The sequence below is a fragment of the Aspergillus lucknowensis genome, assembly GCF_044049455.1.
Source record: "Aspergillus lucknowensis strain CBS 449.75 chromosome Unknown BJX67scaffold_30, whole genome shotgun sequence".
NCBI classification, from domain to species: domain Eukaryota; kingdom Fungi; phylum Ascomycota; class Eurotiomycetes; order Eurotiales; family Aspergillaceae; genus Aspergillus; species Aspergillus lucknowensis.
The window spans coordinates 68118-87024 of record NW_027263574.1 but is presented as its reverse complement, the minus strand read 5'-3'; the positions used below and the strand labels follow the sequence as shown (position 1 = coordinate 87024).

Below are 18907 nucleotides of genomic sequence, written 5' to 3'. Positions count from 1 at the left end.
CATCACGTCCACCAAATCACGCCAAAGGATGAAGGTATCCAAACTCATTCAGGCAAATTAGCACGACCGACTCCCAACATGTCTAATGAGAAAAGATTATTAAAAGAGGGGGCGAGGAAATCAGTTCTTCACAGCAGTCCGTATATTCTCCTTGCCTTCTTCAAGACCCTTACGGGTCTCGCCCTTCCGTTTGAGCCGTGCCTGGGCGGCAAGTTTCCGCTCCATTGGCAATGACTCTCGCTGCGCAGTGGTGAGAGTTTGTCTCCTTTTAGGTTGGTCGAGGAGGTATTTATCGGGAAGCGCCGATAAGGCGTCAAGACTGTATTTCGTAGCCGATCGCCGCGATCGAAGACGATCCGTGCGGAGCTGATGGTTATCGTCTAGATGGAGTCGACGGCTGGGAAGGGATGCGGTCGCATGAGGGCGTCGGTTGTTTGCACCAGACCAAGTGCCATTTTCAGTTGTCGGGACCTCAGGGGGCGAAGACGGTAAGATATCGATGTCTTGTCGGTAACGAGGAACTCTAAATGCTTTCAGAGGGGAAATGCCTAGATTGTTGAACTTTTCATCGATATCCTCGATTCCCATCTCCTTCATTGCCCTTGTGAAATCTGTATCTGCTAGGTCATTATTTGCACCGTATAAGCGGCGCTCCTTGCCACGCGGACTTGGACTTGGGGGTTGATCTATTTCCTCTGTTTCATCGGCGGTTTCATTTTGAGGGCTGGAGTCGCCGAAGTCGTATACCTGTACCCCACGGAGGTCCTGATGGCCATCGGACTCGCGGGCTCTCGTTCCGATCTCTGTTGTAACCTCGAGAGCATGTACTTTTGTCCTCAGCACGTCAATTTGCTCCAGCATCTGGCGGCGCTCTTGATCGAAGGACATTTGCAAGTCTTGTTCCTGCTCGCGATGCTGCTGGGAGGTGGCTTTTAGACGCTCGCGGTACTCTCGAATACGCGTCTCCAGCTTAGCCTCTCGTTGCCTCAGCTTCGTCTCCCTTTCCTTACGTCGATCCTCGTACTTGGAGGTTTCCTGCTTGACGCGGGAGAGCGTATGCTTGAGCATGGCGTTTTCCTTCTCGAGGTCCGACGCTTTTTGCTCGGAGCTGAGGGCAAGTCCTCTGAGCCTCTCGAATTCCGGATGCTGCTGCTTCATCTCCTCGATCCTTGCATTCGCCTGAGCCAGCGCCTGCTGTGTCTTTTGTAACATTTCAGATGACCCCTTAGAAGTGAGGATGACCTCCGGGTTCCCTGCAATATCGTCGACTTCGTTGCCAACAACGCCATGCTGCTCTAAGGCTTTGCGCAGCAAACTTACTTTGTGTTTGTACTGCAGTGCCAGAGCCGTCTGCTTTGTAAGGTCTTGGACGAGTTGCTCTTTGTCGGCGCGCGTATTCTCTGCGACCATGGTGGAAGCAAGTTGCGTTACATGGCGCTCCATCTCTTCGACCTTCAGTTCTTCCTCCTTTAATTTTGCAGCTAAGCGGTAGGCCTCTTCGTCCTTCTTTTTAGCGTATGTTTTGGCCGCAGAGCGATACTGGATGAGTCTTTTGATTTCCAACGCGGTCTTCGTCCTATAACTATCAAATTCCGCCTTCCAATATTTGCCAGACCGGGAGCGTGGTTCATTCATGTTTATTGTATCTTCGTTACCGTCTCCTGGTGCGCTAGCCGGCTTTGAATCCGTTTCTGAGGAGCGACCTTCAGGGAGTTTTTGAGAAGACTTTTCAGAAGCTCTGGAGGGCTTCTCGCGCGAGTCCATTAGTGTTTGAGTAAGTCGGCTTCGCCTCCCTTCTAATGAGCCTGTTGTCCATTGGCTGCTAATATTTCCCGACACGGTTACCGGGGTTTTAACGGTTTTGGTCGAAGCGTCCTCGCGCTTGCGCTCATTGTCAACAACGCTATCTCCAAATGAGACGGTTTTTCGTCGGGCTGACGCAGTTCCGGGGGTCATAAGTATGCTTTTTGTCGGCGACGTTATCGCGGTCGTAGCGAGATCGAGTTCCGGCTTGGTCGTTTTTTTAGTGTCCGCATCCTGAGCAGCGGGTTTCTGTATATTACTCTCCTGACTCGTCTGACGACCATGGGCTTTCTCTTTTGACCTCATGTGAGAATTCGTATTATCCTCTTCATCAGCCTTCGGCGTTCCAAACAGAGCGCTCTGGAACGCGCGGAGTGCGAACATGGGCGCAGGAGTTTCTGGGGGCTCCATGATTTTAGATTCATCTGATGGGGGACACCAAAATCAAATAAGTCAGCGCACGATTGCCTTTATATGACATAGTTCTACCGTGCTGGATGCTCACGGGAGGTGCCAGGGGGGGGGGTAAACAGTATGGAGCACACACCTGCGGGATGGTCGTTCTGGCCACCAATCCACCCCAGCATGATTTCTGCAGTGCAAACCTATTCAGAAATCCGAGCCCGCAATTCATGCATCATATCGGGCCACCATCGGCGATAGAGGCATGACAGAGCGGGGAAGGAGGATGCTGGATTGACGTGGACAGATGTGCTTTGTTTACTCTCCGACCAGCCAGCCCCTTGTACTGCCGGGCGGTGTGGCGGAAAAATAACGGAGCGAGGGAGCTGCAGGGGACGCCATCATTGATTGGCGTGGCAGTTCCATCGACCGCTCTTTTTCTCTTCCCCTCTTTAGACATGCCCAGTTGGTGTTGAAAGTACGCTTTCCCACCCAGCTCCTGCCCCGTATTGTTTTTCTTTCAGTCCTAGATATGTTTAGTCCCGAGATATAGAGGGCTGCAGCTTCGGCTGCATCTTTGTCACTGCTTTTTGTGGCAAAGGCCATCAGCTCAATCGGTGTCTATTTCGAGCTCCAACCTCACCGCCCAAAGCCCCGCTATGCCTCACAATCACAAGAAGACCGCCAGCAATGCCCCCAAAAACGCCTCTCCCAGGGCGGAGAAGAAGAAGCACATTTTTCCCGAAGCTGCCCCGATTACACCACCGCCAGTAGGACGTACTAATTACCAAGAAATACACCAGAATGAGGTTGAAGCTCTTCGATCGATCTATGGGGACGATTTCGAAGAGGTGCAACATAGGCCTTCGGTCTGGCATGTAAGCCGCTACCTTGCAGTAACCCCATCAAATATCTTGGTGCTGCTCTAACAAGTCAATTAGCAATCATCAGAAGTTTCGTTCAGGCTCCATCTGCGGGCCTCATCCAACCCTGATGTTCACTTGAAATTGCTTGTTGCGTTACCGACCACTTATCCGAAGACATGCCCGAATATCACGGTGGAGAATTTGGACGATCTTCGTCAAGGAGCCCAATCCAGAGTCCGGGATATTATACGGAATAAACCGAATACGCTCTTGGGCTCAGAAATGATATATGAGCTCGGCGTCTTAATACAGGACGTCCTTGAAGATGCGGCACAAGCTCAGGCTCAAGACCAAGACCTGCCCAGCTTGGAAGAAGAGCGGATGGTGCAAGAGGCAGCGGCGACCCGACGAGCCGAACGCGCGCGAGAGGAGGAGCTTCGAAGGCAACAAGCGGCTACGGCGAAGGAGGAACAAGAACTTCAGCAATTACTGGAGGAAACGATGAGAGAGCGCACAACTAAGGCTCGACTATCGCGACGGAAGAGCAGGACATCTGGATTGGAAACAGCCGGGGATGTCGAAGGTGTGGCCAGTGTGAAAGGCGCCATCACATTTGATCCACCGTTGGTCGTGAACGACGCAGATGAGGGGCCAATCGTGTTCCGAGCAGTATTTGGAAAATCCCTCCTCAAAAGCGTCCCCGGCGTGAGTACATTTCTGGTGAGGCCGGTAGTTACAGAGAACCGACCATGTGCCCCTCCCTTAGTCTTGAGGGAGCTATCGATCGATGAGAAAAGGGACGATGCTTTACCTTTCCGTGAAAAAATGCGCTCTAGCGAAGACAAGCTTGAAAGTCTGAAAAGGCTCCGACACCAGAATCTCGTGGATTTCGTCGGGTTCAAGATTCTCAGACCACCTGACCCTTCCCAAGACACCACTTGGACCGTTTTTACACTCGTTGAGTATGCAAACAAAGGACCTCTCTCCGAATTCCTGGATATGGTCGGGACTGTCCCGGTCGAAATGCTTCGTAGCTGGACCATTCAACTTCTGGAAGCCCTCGAGTACTATCACCGGAATGGGTTTGTTCATGGAGATATCCATTGTGGTCGTGTTCTGCTATTTAGGAACCCTACAGGCAGCACAGTAGTGAAGCTTCTTTCCAGCATCGAAGAATCATTACCCGACTCGGGTCGAAGCAAACGGCCTTTAACAACGTCCAAATCGCCGTTCTGGCTTCCTCCAGAGCTAACACAAGAGAGCTCCTCTCCAACCATGAAGACAGATGTATGGGACCTTGGAATAGTCTTCCTTCAGATGGGGTTCGGAAAAGATGTGCTCCAGCGCTACACTTCGGCCAATGCTCTGATGAATGCTCTTGACTTGTCTCCTTCTTTGCAAGATTTACTCCAAGAATTCTTCAGACCCAACCCGAAGAGGCGGCCCACGGCTTTTCAGTTGCAACCTTCAGAGTTCTTTCGCGTCGATAGCCCTTTGATTGTGCGTACGGGTGTCTCAGGCTCTATGTCGCTCCCGAGGCGTCCACGCCTTGAATCCATGAGCGGCGGGTCCCCTGCATTCTCTCGATATAATCAGGATTTCGACGAGGCCGGACGCTTGGGGAAGGGTGGGTTTGGGGAGGTTGTGAAGGCGCGGAACAAACTAGACGGTCGTTTCTATGCCATCAAAAAAATTTCACATAAGTCTGCTACTGCATTGAAAGATACACTGTCAGAAATTATGCTCTTGTCGCGACTGAATCATCCATATGTGGTTCGCTATTATACCGCTTGGCTTGAGGAAGACTACGATCAAGCAAACGAAGAGGCCATCTCCTTCACAGACGGAAATTCCATTGTCAGTACTACTCACTCCCAGGAGCTTGAATTCAGCACTACAGGAGGTCTTGACTTCATTAGTTCAAGCGGTTACCCGAACATAGAGTTTGCTGCAGATAGTGATGAGGACTGCGGAACGATATCTACCAGGGAGGAAGGCGAGACGCCGGAAACGTTTGGCACAGAGAGTGGCACAGGCAAGGAACTTGGTCGAGTGAGATCGGGCTCTCAAGGTCGGCCTGTGCTCACCACGCTTTACATCCAAATGGAGTACTGCGAAAAGCATGTGAGTTGACCCTGAAGCACCCCATAATTATATCATCTCCGTACACTAACTGACTTTTGAAGACGCTCCGGGACCTTATAAAGAACGGTTTATATGATGATGTCGATAGGTCGTGGCGTCTATTCCGCCAGATCCTTGACGGATTGACCCATATTCACGGACATGGCATCATCCACCGTGATCTGAAACCCGACAATATTTTCATCGACGCGGCCAACAACCCCCGAATTGGTGATTTTGGCTTAGCCACCAGCGGCCAATTCACCACGGCTGTACGCTCGTCGGCCACTGCGGATTTCGCGGGCAATCTTACTCGAAGCCTCGGCACTACCTATTATGTAGCTCCGGAAATGAAATCCGGTTTTACAGGACACTATAATGAGAAGGTCGACGTAAGTGCATAGGAACCTTTCTCCCATTATGCGTTCTTGTTTGATCGCTAAGTGCAACAGATGTATTCTATGGGGGTAATCTTCTTCGAAATGTGTCATGCACTGCCGACGAATATGGAACGCGATCAGACCCTGCGAGAGATAAGGGAAAGACACCATAGCCTTCCTGCTACATTCAATACCCCTGAAAAAACCATTCAGGGTAAGATTATTGAATCCCTTCTTCGCCATACTCCAGCCGAACGACCATCTGCTTCGGAATTACTGCATAGCGGACAAATTCCGCTTCAGGTCGAAGAAGAAACCTTTAGACGCGCAATCATGCATCTGCTTTCCGACCCGAGCTCTCCAGACTACAAGAAAATCCTTTCAGCGATATTCTCCCAGTCTCCAAAGAAATTTGAAGACATCGCCTGGGATATGAATTCGCATAAAGCTCCAGGGCCGAACCAGCTCCTCTTGCATGGGTTGATCAAAGAACGGCTTACATCGATATTCCGCAGGCACGGCGCAGTAGAGACTACGAGACAAATGCTGTTCCCTAAATCTCAGCACTACGAAAGCGGCGCTGTTAGGCTACTTGACGCCTCTGGAAATGTGCTTCAGCTACCATTTGATTTAACGCTTCCAAACGCGCGTGCAATTCCTCGACAAGACTCTTCGCTAGAAAAGACCTTCACTATCGGTACCGTCTATCGGGATACGCCACTCGGCGCCGAGCCCAGGATCCATAAAGAGGTGGACTTCGATATTGTGTCTCATAACACGCTTGATCTGGCCTTGAAAGAAGCGGAGGTGATTAAGGTGCTCGACGAAATCATTGAAGAATTCCCACCCTTGAGAGCCAGTCCGATGTGTTTCCTAATCAATCATTCGGACCTTCTGCAGCTCATCATGGACTTCTGCCGCATAACTACACCTCAAATTCCCTTAGTTAAGGAGGTAATGAGCAAGCTGAATGTCGGGAAATGGCCCATGCAAAGGATCCGCAGGGAGCTTCGCTCCCCGGCTATTGGCGTTGCCTCCACCTCGTTAGACGAACTTGCCAGGTTCGATTTTAGGGGTATGATTGCGATTGCTTTCTTATGAGTCTTCCTGCTAACATCGAATAGATACGCCAAAACAAACGCAGAAACGGCTGCGGGCCATCATGGAAGGCACCGAGTTCGCCGAACGACTAACGCCGATTTTTGCCAGAATCAACTCGCTAGTAGCCTATCTGCAGGGCTTCGAGGTGAAACGAAAAATTTACTTCAATCCACTAGGAAGCCTAAACGATAAGTTCTTCAGAGGCAGCATTCTATTCCAGTGTATATTTGATAGCAAGCGACGCGAGGTATTTGCAGCGGGCGGCCGGTATGACTCGCTAGTCCAAGAGTTCCGCCCAACAGTTGTGGCAAGCCGCTCCCAAACCCATGCTGTAGGATTCAATCTGAGCTGGGATACTCTTAGCTCTGCCATGATTGACTACCTCCAAACACCGACACGGGCCTCTTCAAAGCACCCCGAAACCGAAGTCGGAGCTTTCTGGAGGACAAGAAGGGCAAGTTCATGCAAAGGCAACTACTGCTGCTGTCGCTAACCGTTTTCCAGTGTGACGTACTTGTCGCTAGCTTTGATCCGACAGTCCTACGCGAGATGGGTGTCAAATTGACCCAGGACCTGTGGGCAAATGATATCAGCGCAGAATTAGCGGTGGATGCATCCTCCCTTGAGGAGCTTCTCGCCAAGTACAAGGAGCATAACCATAGCTGGATTGTGATTGCAAAGCAGGACAGCAAAGAGCGGGGCTTCAAAGTAAGGTGCCTTGATCCGAAGGAAGAGTTCGATGTTCGGCATACCGAGATCATCACCTGGCTTCGAAACGAGATACGTGCTCGCAATCTACGTGAGGGGGCGCCGGATAACTCGCGATATTCCCGGCTGGCGAGCCAGTCTGAACCGAGTGCGGCGGCCAACGAGCGAGCAAATGGCGTTCGTATTCTCGTCTCACAACATAGAAGCAAGAAAACGAACCGAAGGAATATTGTCGAATCAGGTATGTGTGAGACCCGTAATAGTTATACCATCCGACTAACGGTCGGACCAGCTCTTCTGCGGTCACGGGAGGTGGTTGAAAAGGCTTTGGATGGCCCAATCGCCGCCATCGACACCCGAGACGATTTGCTCGAAGCCATAAGGGACACTCGCCTTTCCGATCCAGACAGCTGGCGCACCGTGGTACAAAACGCGCCTCTCACTGAACGGAAATACCTGAACCAAGTCCATGAACTTCTTTCCGACCTTGCAAATGAAAGCCGAGCAGAAGGCGCAGAGCGCTTCGGTAACGCTTTCATCTACAACTTCCGGACGGGGTCCTGTATCAACTACGATCTAGGGAGCGGGAATGATCGATAAGAATAACGACAGAAGACGTGATATCCTATGTGAAATCTGGAATGTATTACGTAGTTATCGAAGCCCTTTCCTGGCTCCCAGCATCTCCTCTCCAAATATACTCAATTCGATTCAGAATGAAAGGGAATCCCACAAACGCAGTCAGGTATCTTTGATATTATACACCTAAATAAATATCGCGGCTCGTAATGACTAGTCACTCTCATCGTCACTCCCATAGCCAACCAGAGGGCCAGAAGTCTGTGGCGCCTGTTTGGTCGTCACATTACCACCAGTCAATCCTCTCAACGCGGCAACAGTGGAGCTCGAGAATATCCCACTGCTCATAGTTTCGTTCTTATCCGTAGAGGCAGGCTCGATCATGAGCGGTTGATCCGGAGCCTCAAGCTCCCTCGAGCCCCCAGCATTCTCTAATTCCTTCGTACGCGCAAACCACACCTCGTCCGGTGGCTCATAGCCCTGCAACCCGTAGCTGCCCTCAATCTTCTTCCTCTTTCTAGCCTCGGGATCTCTCCCTTCCAACTCCGCCACAAACTCCGCAGGCAAGGCCCTCCTCACAGCCTCAGCTGCCTGCTCTTCCAACCTCCTCGCCTCCCTCTTCTGCGCCAACGGGTTCGGATCCACAGTCGCCCACCGCACATTCAAAATCTCACTATGGTCCAGACTCTGATGCGCCATAGCCTCCTTCGCGAATTGCGCATTTGCTTCATTCGTATACGTGACGAAGGCGACGCCTCGTGATGTGAGTACTCGAATCCGATCAACCTGCCCCCATTCCGCAAAGTGTCGCGCGACGACTTCTTCAATGTCGTCCGTTACGTGGATACGGCCGACGTAGAGCGTCCGGTTTTGGCGCATGAAGGATCCCACGCCGCCCATGTCGTCTCTGTAGTCGCTGAATTTATCTCTACCAAAGCAGTCCACGTTGGGATTAAAGAGGTCATGCAGGGTCGGTAGGCGGTGGAGATATTCGCATTCATAACCCTTTGGGCAAACCTGTACCCATTGCATAGTTAGTTAGCTGGACTCGAACAATTTTGACTTAAAAAACAAGGACGAAACTTACCCCTCGAGCAAAAAACAAACAAAAATAAGACCCTGGCACTTTATCCGCGCGCGTATACCCGCTATCCTTGGAGATATTACACCGCGACACTGCTGCAGTCTTCGAGAGATACTTGTCCTCCCTATCGCCTCCAGACCACTTGTTATACCAGATGTTAAAGACGGTTCCCGTCTGCGGTGGCGGTTCGGACTTGAGTGTCGCGGGGTCGACTTGTGGCCGTGCGGGTCGCCGCTTTCGCCTGATGATCTTTTTTGTCTTCTTTTGTGTGCCGTCCGCGTCGGTGGCGGCAACTGCTAGAGCTGTCTCATCGGATTGTTGCTGGACGAGCGCATTGTCGTCATTTGGTGTCGGCACTTGGTCGGCATCGTTTTGGTCGGGGGTGTCTGTGGGTTCTGCTGCCGGGGGCGTCTCAAGGGCTGTTGCTTCTGCCATTTGGAACGGCTGTCTTCGAGGGATGAAGTGTATGTCTGTAATGGAGGGAAAAAATGTCACCGGCCGGAGGTTGAATGGGGGACCGAAGTGTGGATATCTCCGATTATATAAGCCACTGATAAGCCTTGGCATCGCGACGAATTTGAGGCTGCGGAGATGCCGCCGAAGAATTAAGCAGATTCAGTTGAAAGACCGTCTTCTTTCGTGTTATTTTTCATTTATTTGTGCTTTAGCCTTATTACCGGTCTCTTGTAAATTTTCTAATAGCGCTGCCCGCACCAAAAATCGCGTCGGATTTGTTGGACTCGATATTCGAGTCCGCGGGGCTTTCCAAGCGGCAAGATGGTGAACATTACGGAGAAGATCAAGGAGTACGTCTCTAAAGTTTCGCACGTCGAGCATTGATAGCGAAGCCAAGATGCTCACCAATTCGGCAGGATCGAAGATGAGATGCGCAGGACGCAGAGTAAGAACGCCTTTACATCGGAGTTTTGATAGGATCCCGCAGCTAACTCGATAACAGAGAACAAGGCAACAGGTGTGGGCAAAGCTTTCACGAATCTAAGAAGATCAAGCATTCTAACAAGCACCAGAATATCACTTGGGCCTTCTAAAAGGGCATGCACCGCTACCTCCCAATTCACTGTAATCATTAGCTAACTTAGTATAGAAAACTCGCCCGGTTAAGAGCCCAACTACTCGAACCCACGGGCAGCGCGGGCGGTGGAGGATCAGGTTTCGATGTCAGCAAGAGCGGTGATGCCCGTGTGGCATTAGTCGGGTTCCCGTCCGTCGGTAAATCGACGTTCCTGAGCAAGATCACGAAGACGAAGAGTGAAGCTGCCGCTTACTCTTTTACCACTCTTACCGCTATCCCTGGCGTTCTTGAGTATGGGGGTGCTGAGATCCAGATCCTTGATCTTCCTGGTATCATCGAGGGTGCGTCCGAGGGGAAGGGGAGAGGGAGGCAAGTCATCTCTGCTGCTAAGGTATGCTCTGTGTCCTTCTAGCGCGGCATAGAAACGCCCGAATTGATAAGCTGTCAGACAAGTGACTTGATCTTGATGGTACTCGACGCCACTAAGAAGGCGGAGCAACGTGCGCTACTCGAGGCGGAACTAGATGCTGTTGGCATCCGTCTAAACAAAGAGCCGCCGTAAGTGTCCCTAACCACCACGGCTTCTTGGATGGGTAGCTAAGAATACAACAGAAATATCTACCTAAAAGCGAAGAAAGCAGGAGGAATGAAAATCACCTTCCAGACACCACCAAAATACCTCGACGAAAAGATCATCTACAACGTCCTCCGAGACTACAAAATGCTCAACTGCGAAGTCCTCGTCCGAGATGAGAACGGTACATTTCCCATCTAGGTTCTACTCGAGAGCTGTATCATATTAACACACAGCCCAGCTACAATCGACGACTTCATCGACGTAATCATGAAGGACCACAGAAAATATATCCCTTGGTAAGCTCCTCCGATCCACCTCCCACTGCCGGGAGGTAAGGGAGTGCAACGGTTAATGGAAGGGTGATAGCCTCTACGTCTACAACAAAGTCGACAGCGTCAGCATCGAATTCCTAGACCAGCTCGCCCGTGAACCACACACAGCCGTCATGAGCTGCGAACTCGACCTCGCCGTGCAGGACGTCGTAGATCGCATTTGGAAGGAACTGCGTTTGATGCGAGTATATACGAAACGGTCTGTGCCTATCTACCTCTGCACCACCTTCAGCTATGCGCTCTCGTGGAACGGCGTGGCTAACAACCCAACAGAAAAGGCGTGGAACCTGATTTCAGCGAGGCATTGATTGTGCGGAATAATTCGACGATTGAGGATGTTTGTGACCAGATACATCGGACGCTAAAGGAGACGTTCAAGTATGCATTGGTCTGGGGAGCGAGTGCGAGACATATTCCGCAACGGGTTGGGTTAGGGCATGTGGTCGCTGATGAGGATGTGGTTTCAATTGTAGCGAAATAGTGGTGTCAGGGAACAATATCAAGGCATTGGTTTAGAAAAACAAATCAAACACGGCTTGCATCGGTTTCTCGATCTAAAAGACCCTCTTACGAGGATAGAGGTGCAGGGTACGAGACAATTTGTTCATTTATTTACTATATACGTGAAACCGAAAAATGAACATGACCAAAACACATATTAGACCCAAGCCATTAACCAAACTCCGCACAAACAGTTCCAAGGATTGCCTTACGCAGCGGCGGCGACGGTAGCGGTGGCGGCGGCGTTTTGCATACCAGTGGTAGGAGCAACGTCGACGCGCTCCTTGGGCAGCAGATCAACCAAGAGAGGGCTGGGTGCAGTTTCTCGGCTGGGGTGGAAAGCCAGCTGGCTGTTCTTGTACTTCTTCACGCTGTCGAGGTAGATGTCGAATAGGTAGGAAGAGTCAAGAGGACCACCCTTAGCCTCTGGGTGAAACTGAGTACTGAAGATGGGGCGAGACTTATGGATCATACCCTCGTTACTGGAGTCGTTCAGGTTCACAAAGTAAGGTTTCCAGTCGGAAGGCAACGTGGAAGCGTCCACGGCGTAACCGTGGTTTTGGCTAGTGATGTGGCAGCGACCAGTAGTTAAGTCGAGAGCAGGAATGTTGTGGGCACGGTTACCGTACTTTAACTTGATGGTGCGAGCGCCAGCAGCCAGAGCCAGAAGTTGGTGGCCCAAGCAAATACCAAAGATGGGAACCTGTGAGGTCTCCATCAGGCGACGAAGGTGATAAGTGGTCTCCTGGCAGTGGGTAGGGTCACCGGGGCCGTTGGAGATGAAGACACCGTCAAAATGGTGAGCCACCTTGTGAATAGGGTAGTCAAAGGGGAACACAGTGACGCTAGCCCCGCGGCCGACAAGACTGCGAAGGATGTTCTCCTTGACTCCGCAGTCCAGAACAGCAACGTGACACTGATGATCGGCAGCACTCACGTGGAAGGGAGACTTGGTGCTGACCTGGCGAACAAGATGGATCTGCTCGGGGTCTGTGAAAGCTTCGTCCTGGTCGGCATCGTACTCCTCGCCAACCGTGATACGAGCAAGAGAAGAACCCTGCTCACGGAGGTAGGTGACGATAGCACGGGTGTCGACACCAGAGATTGCGGGGACACCCTCACGGACGCACCATTCACCGAGGCTCTCGACGGCAGTCCAGTGAGAATACTGTTCTGCAACGTCGGCCACAACAACACCAGCGGCCTGGAGGTTGGGTGATTCAAAATACTTGAGAAGACCATGGGGGTCCCTCTCAGTAGATGGAACGCCGTAGTTACCAATTAAAGGCTGGGTGAATACCAATATCTGACCGCGGTAGGAGGGATCAGTCAAGGATTCAGGGTATCCAACCAAGGAGGTGGTGAAGACAGCCTCTCCGGAGATGTTAGTACGAGCACCGAAAGATTTTCCGTGGAAGATAGGACCATCTCGGATCGTGAAGGTTGCACGCTCAAGGGGCTTCTGGGAGCGAACAGTAGCCATGAAGCGAGCCTGGAAAGCAGAGCCCATGGGCGATGAAAAGGCTGGAGCCCTGGCGGGGACCGTCTTGACGAATCGAGCGAACATCATATTGGAATTGAGTGGAGTGGAGATATGAAAAGAGAATGGAATTTAGACGGTGGGCTAGGGTGGGTTCAGTGACTTCCGGAGGCTTTCCAGAGGTGATCCGAGATGTAGTCCTGTGAAAGATTAGTATGGTTGACTCGAGGAGCAGACGTCACGAGAATGGACTGGTGAAACATACCTGAGAAGTGAAGGTGGAGGGTGACAAACGCATGAACGCGACTGTGTACTACCAGTTACTGAAACTGATATAGAAGAAGATTGATTGAAGAGATTTTTAGATCGACATGAATTGGATGTTGTGTGTCAGGACAGTTGAGACTGGGGAGAGGAAGTGAGTCAGGAGGGGAGCAGTGGAGGGAATCCAATTTTAAAGGTTAAGAATTTTGCAGTGCGAGTCTCGGCCCGGTCGTTCATCACGTGATACGACCTCACCTCACCGACTTCTGCAGGCTCAGCCAATCATCGCTCGTGTAGAGTCGCGTTTCTCGTCGCGTTATCGGAGGCGTCAAAGGGCGAGAGACGCCCTTTTGTTCAATGGGCGCTGAGTGGGGCCGTTCATATCTTTGTTCTGGGAATATTTTGGCACAATGGAGGATTTATCAAGGTCAGCCCATGGGAAGGTTATTTTCGAATTGAAGACATGGGGTGAGGCCAATGCCTTATGATTCGACCAGTGGTTGTGACATCACAGCCAACCGGATGAAACAAAGGCCAAAGGGCTGTAGATTTGAGGAAGAGAAGAGAAGACTCAGATATCGGCTCTTTTCGCCCTCCCCGGCGCCTTTGAGTGCCGTCACAGTCCCAAATCCAGTTACACAAGCATCGTTTCGGTATATTCCGTCGAGGCTCGGGGATTTCAAGCTCGTGTATATATAAAAACGATTGAGGCAGTTACAAAGTTAACTACACTCGTTCCCTGAGATACTAGTCTACTCGGTTTCGTCTTGTTTCCAATGATCCCGAAATACTTCTTACGGGCCGTGGTAGCCTGCGTCATACCGATTAGCACCCTCAGCTACGCTGTCTTGCCTCTGTGGACAAGCTATCAGCCCTCCATCAAATCTCAATTGCCTCTAGAAGACCCTGGCTGTGATGGATCTGGGATAGTCGACCCCGATGGCCGATGCAACGGCAACGGGGTCATCGATAACCCTCCTGACCCCGATAGAGAGGGTTTTCGATTCGACAACCCGTCGACCGACTGCCAGTATGTCACTCAGATGTATATATATGATGTCTTCAAGGTCCTAGAGAAGGACATGGGAAAGCTCTTCACGTATATCCATAAGGACGTCAACTTCCACGTCATGGGCCACCACCCAATTGCCGGGCATTACCATGACTTGCTGCATTTCTATGTGAACGCGCTTCGTAGAGTCTCAATGTGCTTCTCGGACCACCCAGAGAAGTTCGAGGTTCACCCACAGGCGATCCATGGTGGCTGTAACAGTCGGTGGTCTGTCCAGGAGGTGCAGTTCAAGGGGTTGATGAATTCAGGTATCGCAATCCCCTCGTTCTACCGGCTTCGCACCAAATTTAAGCTAAACTGAAGTCAGGCGACGCGTTCCAGGTGGTCAATGTCTGGGTGACGAGATGGCATGAAGGCCAGATGGTGGAGATCCGGACTTTTATAGATCAAGGCCGAATCATGGAAGCGCTGCATAAGAACGAGCTGTGGTGGAATGCCACATCGTTCCGGGAGAATTTGCAGTACATGCCTGGACCTGCTGGGATGCCTGACTTGGAGGAGTTGAAGAAGCTCATGGGCTATCCCGACGGTCGGAAATATGAGGATTTGTAGACTCCACCCACTTCACGTCCGCTGGGGCAGCTGATTCCTAGACACGTGACGGCCAATCCACGAGCTTCTCTCGGAGACCTCAGGACTAAATCATGTACTTCTCTGTGGCTTTCATACTTCTTCAATTGCTGATCATCTTTCAATCCTATTCTATATGATCTAAACAAGCCAATTTCGGGTCATGGCTGAGCAGAACAGGAAGCGATCCAGAATCGCCTGCACCTCCTGCCAGTCCCGCAAACGCAAGTGCTCAGGCGACCAGCCCTGTACAACTTGCGCGCAATTCGGCGCCGACTGTCACTATGACTTGCTCTCTCGCAAGAAGAAGGATATTCGGCACTTTCAGTCGCAGTCGGCGGTGACCTCGCTGCTAAGTCCAGCCACTGTGCAGAACGATATCGCTTCAAAGCGGCAACAACAGGATCAACAAGCGAATCCAGCCGCCTTGGCCGGCCTCTTGCTGAAAGCCCTCGAAGCAAACTCGGGCGCCGCATTTGCTCGACGACTGAACCCCAAAAATGATGTAGCTGGTGCACCGAAACTGCACCTCTTCGGTTGGAACGTAGGGGCCCGGTATCCAATTCCCGAATGGACGAAGGCGCTGGCATCCGTGAAACCGCGATCTGTCGTGGACATCATCTCCCAAGATGAAATGCGGTCGCTCGCCAGCATCTTCTTTGACAAGGTCGACCCTTGCTATCCTTTCATTGACCGAGATACTCTCCTACGCCAGGTGAGCAGGAGATGGCTAGCCGCAACATCGGAATCTTTGGGCTTCGGACCCTACGACGCGGTTCTCTGCGGCGTCGCTGCGTTCGGATACCTCTTCTCACGCCGACGGGCCACAGCAACTGAGCTACAGCTTATCGAGTCCGCCAGGTCGATCCTTGAGCAGAGCTTACAGTCTGAACCGCTGTCTCCAGTTGACATTGTGACTGGCTGGGTCCTGCGGGTCGCGTACTTGCGCATGACAACCACGGCGCATGCGGCATGGATGGCCAGCTGCTCTCTCATGCATCTCATTGAGTCTACAGGTATGCACATTGAGCCATCGTCTAACATTGCTCTCGACCGAGCAACAACCGCAGAGTCCTGCAATCCAGAGACTCGCCGGCGACTATTCGCCATGGCCCGCCATCTTAACGTTTGGATCTCCTTTGAGCTCGGCCGTTCCCGCGTTGTCCTACAGGGTGCAACCTCTCTCGCTCCCAGTCCACGACCAACCACAAATGGCTTCGCAACCACCACGACGGCTGACATCTTCAACCTGTTACCCATATCCGAGAGTCTGGACCCGAACGAAGCCCAGGACATCTCAAACCTTGAATCTGCACTTGCAGATGTCCTCGACATCATTTACATTCAGCCCCATCTCATCCTCGTGCAATGTAACCTTATGCTCTGCATTTACCGCCGCCTCCGTGCCCTCAACTCCATAATCTCGGGAGACGTTCTTGACCGCGTCCTCGCGCTGTCGGGCAAGGGTCTCAAAGCCGCTTCTGAGCTGGTCGCCATCAGCTCCCCCTGGCATCAGATCGCGAATGTTCCCTTTCAAGTTGTGTGCACATTGTTGGCCATCGATAATCGTGCTTCGCTGGCCATGCTACGCGACGCCATGCGAACGCTACATGAAGTGGCATCTGCATATGACACTGAAGTTATGCGTGAAGCGTATACGACCGCTTACCTCATGACTGTGATGCACCAGCGTCGGAAGGAGGAAGATATGCGAACACTCAAGGATGTTTTGCAGTTCAACCCGTCCGTCTCGATCCCCGATGAGACGCAGATTAGGGAACCAACTGTGCAATCCGACCACACTCTTATGGATTACCCAGGATTCTCCTGGCTGAGTGATATCCTTGTTGACATACCCAGTCTGCGGGATTTTGATATGGAAGGACTATGAGTTTCATGGTGACCCCTTCCGATTCAAAAGTTCCATGAGGGATCCATGCCTCGTCCAGCCGGCCATAGGTATGTGATACATGACATCTATCCAAGGTATACTAATGAACGCTAAACTACAGACACTATAAGGGGCTTACGCGGGGTCTACTCGGCTTTATCCCGCTTGCCAGTTCCTTGTCTCTCTTGGGGTCTAATCCCTGAGGACCGCACCACCAAGGCCAGCTTCCACAGTACCCACAGGAAGCCAAGAACTATGACGGCCACAGTACCTAACTCAATGACCTTACTCTGGAAGATACCGCTGTTCTCCTTGACCGTGAGGACAGGTACTTTCAGTTCCTCCACGAGGACATTATTCTCGTTGAGAGGTGAAGGGTGCAGCTGGTAGAACATGGTACGAGGGCCAAAAAGCCCCTCCCATCCCAAGTTCACCCGATCAAATGGGTTCATCCCCATTTTTGTGCCATCTTCCGCAGTACATGCCCAAAAGACCACAGGCCAGGGTATCGAGACCGAGCGATACCCTGATGCTGACGGATGCAGGTATCGCAAATGGAGCGGGATTGTGACATTCCAGTCCTCTGAACCTTGGTCGGAATCCAATGGAGTGTCTAGCTCTAGGAGCCAGCTCGAACCCCAACGGGATACAAACCAATCTGGGGCCTCGAGGTCAGTCTCGCCAGCCACCGCCCGGAGAGCAACTAGGTTATGAGATTTGAGAAATAAGTCGTCCGTGGTAGAGAGTTGGTACTTGTCGCCGAATAACGATGACGGTAGGGTTAGATAGGCGTGGAGCGCGCACGCTACTTCGGGGCCCCCGGGGGGCTCCTTCAGCGCCTCCCGAGCCATCGAAATAGTCATCGTAGGATGCAAGCCGGTGGGAGGCGAAAATGAGACTGAGTACTCGGCCTCGTCAAGAAGAGGATGATGCCGCGATGGAAACGAAAACAGAGTAGGTTCTAAATTTTGCGAATCAGTCACTTCAGTCCGCCTGTGATCAGCCACGGAAACAAGTCTAGCGATGGACATACTCAACTCCGTATCCGACCCAACATCGGCCAACAAGCCACCCATCTTGATCTCCTCTGGCTCGTTTGCCGCCTCGGCCCCGAGTAGCCCAACCTCCACCTTACCGGTTGCACCCTCATATTTCTGAATTGTTTCAGTCCACCCTTCTGGAGTCGGAGACTTCGACCAATACCCCGACATTGTCAACGCATGCGATACACTATCGTAATTAATATCGATGGAATCGGCGGAGAGAATTAACTCCGCACGACGATGACACTCCTCATTGTCCCGCTCGCAATGCTTCTGCTGTAAATACGTAACTAGGTTCTCGAGGGAGGGTAGTAGTTCGTAGAACTGATACGCGGCCGTCGAAGCGAAGCGAGTCGAGAGGATGGGCGGCGTAATAAATGATTTCTAGACCCATTAGCACAACCCAGCACAACCCGTAAAACTAAATAGGACCAGAGTGTAGAAAACAAGAACACACCTCAACATTCTCACATCCCAAACGGGAATCAAACACCTTCTTCAACAATGTACACACCGACTCCCTATCCATCAACATCAGATTACCAAAAATCCACACAGGGTAAAACCAAGCCCCTCACCACCCCCCATCGGTATATATAGCGGCGGAGAAATCCGGCAAAACTCACATCGAACTCACCCTCCCGCCCGCACCTCCGTCCGTAGCTCCACCAGAAGCAACACCAGCAACCGGCGAGAAAAACACATGTAACCCGGGGCTCACACGACTCGAAAACGGCGAGACGGCTTCATACCCCTCGCGCCGCGCCCACCGCACATGGATCTGGTGGCATTGTTTCAGGACTTGCCAGAGCTATTCCCGCCAACCGGACCCCATGATCGGCCGGCCAATCATCAGCGAAAGGAATAAAAAAAACAAGAGACAAGACACACGCGCGAGGCAAGGAAACCGATAGGGAGGGAGGGAGAAAACCATACCTCCCCAGGAAGCTCATCGAATCCTAGCGTCACGCGTTCCTCGCGGGCTGCGTCGAGGTTGTGGATTGCGAGGGCGGACGGGGTGAGGGTTGCTTGGGACGGGTCGAAGGGGGCCTGTGGTTTTTGGATGTAGGTTATTCGTGTCCGCATTGCCGTCCTTC

At 51.8% G+C, this 18907-nt stretch overlaps 8 protein-coding genes across 8 annotated transcripts; 4 read left to right on the top strand and 4 right to left on the bottom strand.

Annotated features, from left to right (window-relative positions):
- Positions 1-17: 17 nt before the first annotated feature.
- On the bottom strand, positions 18-2602 carry BJX67DRAFT_168809 (uncharacterized protein). The gene is made up of 2 exons (XM_071025065.1): positions 2351-2602; positions 18-2228 (listed from the first exon to the last, which is right to left on the bottom strand). The coding sequence occupies exons 1-2, from the start codon at positions 2388-2390 to the stop codon at positions 121-123; spliced, it is 2148 nt and encodes a 715-aa protein (XP_070884611.1). The 5' UTR covers positions 2391-2602; the 3' UTR covers positions 18-120.
- A 163-nt stretch (positions 2603-2765) lies between these two features.
- Positions 2766-8080, top strand: cpcC (putative protein kinase (Gcn2)). Its single transcript, XM_071025066.1, has 7 exons — positions 2766-3083; positions 3147-5195; positions 5258-5587; positions 5648-6650; positions 6700-7130; positions 7181-7625; positions 7677-8080. The coding sequence occupies exons 1-7, from the start codon at positions 2865-2867 to the stop codon at positions 7982-7984; spliced, it is 4785 nt and encodes a 1594-aa protein (XP_070884610.1). The 5' UTR covers positions 2766-2864; the 3' UTR covers positions 7985-8080.
- Positions 8081-8122: 42 nt separating this feature from the next.
- On the bottom strand, positions 8123-9527 carry cwc2 (active spliceosome conformation promoter CWC2). Its single transcript, XM_071029519.1, has one exon. The coding sequence runs from the start codon at positions 8993-8995 to the stop codon at positions 8177-8179; it is 819 nt and encodes a 272-aa protein (XP_070884609.1). The 5' UTR covers positions 8996-9527; the 3' UTR covers positions 8123-8176.
- A 122-nt stretch (positions 9528-9649) lies between these two features.
- BJX67DRAFT_168645 (putative GTP binding protein (Gtp1)) lies at positions 9650-11555 on the top strand. Its single transcript, XM_071025060.1, has 10 exons — positions 9650-9853; positions 9920-9948; positions 10006-10020; positions 10076-10100; positions 10153-10471; positions 10529-10638; positions 10693-10838; positions 10896-10953; positions 11024-11188; positions 11263-11555. Exons 1-10 carry the CDS (start codon positions 9825-9827, stop codon positions 11468-11470), a joined length of 1104 nt encoding a protein of 367 aa, XP_070884608.1. The 5' UTR covers positions 9650-9824; the 3' UTR covers positions 11471-11555.
- A 23-nt stretch (positions 11556-11578) lies between these two features.
- Positions 11579-13484, bottom strand: cpa1 (carbamoyl-phosphate synthase (glutamine-hydrolyzing) CPA1). Its single transcript, XM_071029518.1, has 2 exons — positions 13236-13484; positions 11579-13170 (listed from the first exon to the last, which is right to left on the bottom strand). Exon 2 carries the CDS (start codon positions 13058-13060, stop codon positions 11699-11701), a length of 1362 nt encoding a protein of 453 aa, XP_070884607.1. The 5' UTR covers positions 13061-13170; positions 13236-13484; the 3' UTR covers positions 11579-11698.
- A 119-nt stretch (positions 13485-13603) lies between these two features.
- Positions 13604-14949, top strand: BJX67DRAFT_168647 (uncharacterized protein). The gene is made up of 2 exons (XM_071025061.1): positions 13604-14554; positions 14614-14949. The coding sequence occupies exons 1-2, from the start codon at positions 14011-14013 to the stop codon at positions 14856-14858; spliced, it is 789 nt and encodes a 262-aa protein (XP_070884606.1). The 5' UTR covers positions 13604-14010; the 3' UTR covers positions 14859-14949.
- On the top strand, positions 14824-16976 carry BJX67DRAFT_168723 (putative C6 transcription factor). The gene is made up of 2 exons (XM_071025062.1): positions 14824-16835; positions 16899-16976. Exon 1 carries the CDS (start codon positions 15040-15042, stop codon positions 16765-16767), a length of 1728 nt encoding a protein of 575 aa, XP_070884605.1. The 5' UTR covers positions 14824-15039; the 3' UTR covers positions 16768-16835; positions 16899-16976.
- Positions 16914-18896, bottom strand: BJX67DRAFT_373018 (uncharacterized protein; the record flags this gene model as incomplete). Its single annotated transcript, XM_071031330.1, has 5 exons — positions 16914-17728; positions 17801-18194; positions 18268-18331; positions 18437-18621; positions 18747-18896. 5 exons carry the CDS (start codon positions 18894-18896, stop codon positions 16914-16916), a joined length of 1608 nt encoding a protein of 535 aa, XP_070884604.1.
- Between the last annotated feature and the right edge of the window lie 11 nt (positions 18897-18907).

Coding starts and splice junctions, on each gene's coding strand:
- cwc2 (XM_071029519.1), bottom strand. CDS start 8,995: ATGCAATGGGTACAGGTTTGCCCAAAGGGTTATGAATGCGAATATCTC.
- BJX67DRAFT_168645 (XM_071025060.1), top strand. CDS start 9,825: ATGGTGAACATTACGGAGAAGATCAAGGA. Junction 10,839..10,895: donor CCTCGTCCGAGATGAGAACG/GTACATTTCCCA, acceptor CACACAGCCCAG/CTACAATCGACGACTTCATC. Junction 10,954..11,023: donor CACAGAAAATATATCCCTTG/GTAAGCTCCTCC, acceptor GAAGGGTGATAG/CCTCTACGTCTACAACAAAG.
- BJX67DRAFT_168809 (XM_071025065.1), bottom strand. CDS start 2,390: ATGCTGGGGTGGATTGGTGGCCAGAACGACCATCCCGCAG. Junction 2,229..2,350: donor CCAGAACGACCATCCCGCAG/GTGTGTGCTCCA, acceptor GTCCCCCATCAG/ATGAATCTAAAATCATGGAG.
- cpa1 (XM_071029518.1), bottom strand. CDS start 13,060: ATGATGTTCGCTCGATTCGTCAAGACGGTCCCCGCCAGGGCTCCAGCC.
- BJX67DRAFT_168723 (XM_071025062.1), top strand. CDS start 15,040: ATGGCTGAGCAGAACAGGAAGCGATCCAGAATCGCCTGCACCTCCTGC.
- BJX67DRAFT_168647 (XM_071025061.1), top strand. CDS start 14,011: ATGATCCCGAAATACTTCTTACGGGCCGTGGTAGCCTGCGTCATACCG. Junction 14,555..14,613: donor CAAGGGGTTGATGAATTCAG/GTATCGCAATCC, acceptor AACTGAAGTCAG/GCGACGCGTTCCAGGTGGTC.
- cpcC (XM_071025066.1), top strand. CDS start 2,865: ATGCCTCACAATCACAAGAAGACCGCCAGCAATGCCCCCAAAAACGCC. Junction 5,588..5,647: donor ACTATAATGAGAAGGTCGAC/GTAAGTGCATAG, acceptor TAAGTGCAACAG/ATGTATTCTATGGGGGTAAT. Junction 7,626..7,676: donor AAGGAATATTGTCGAATCAG/GTATGTGTGAGA, acceptor CGGTCGGACCAG/CTCTTCTGCGGTCACGGGAG.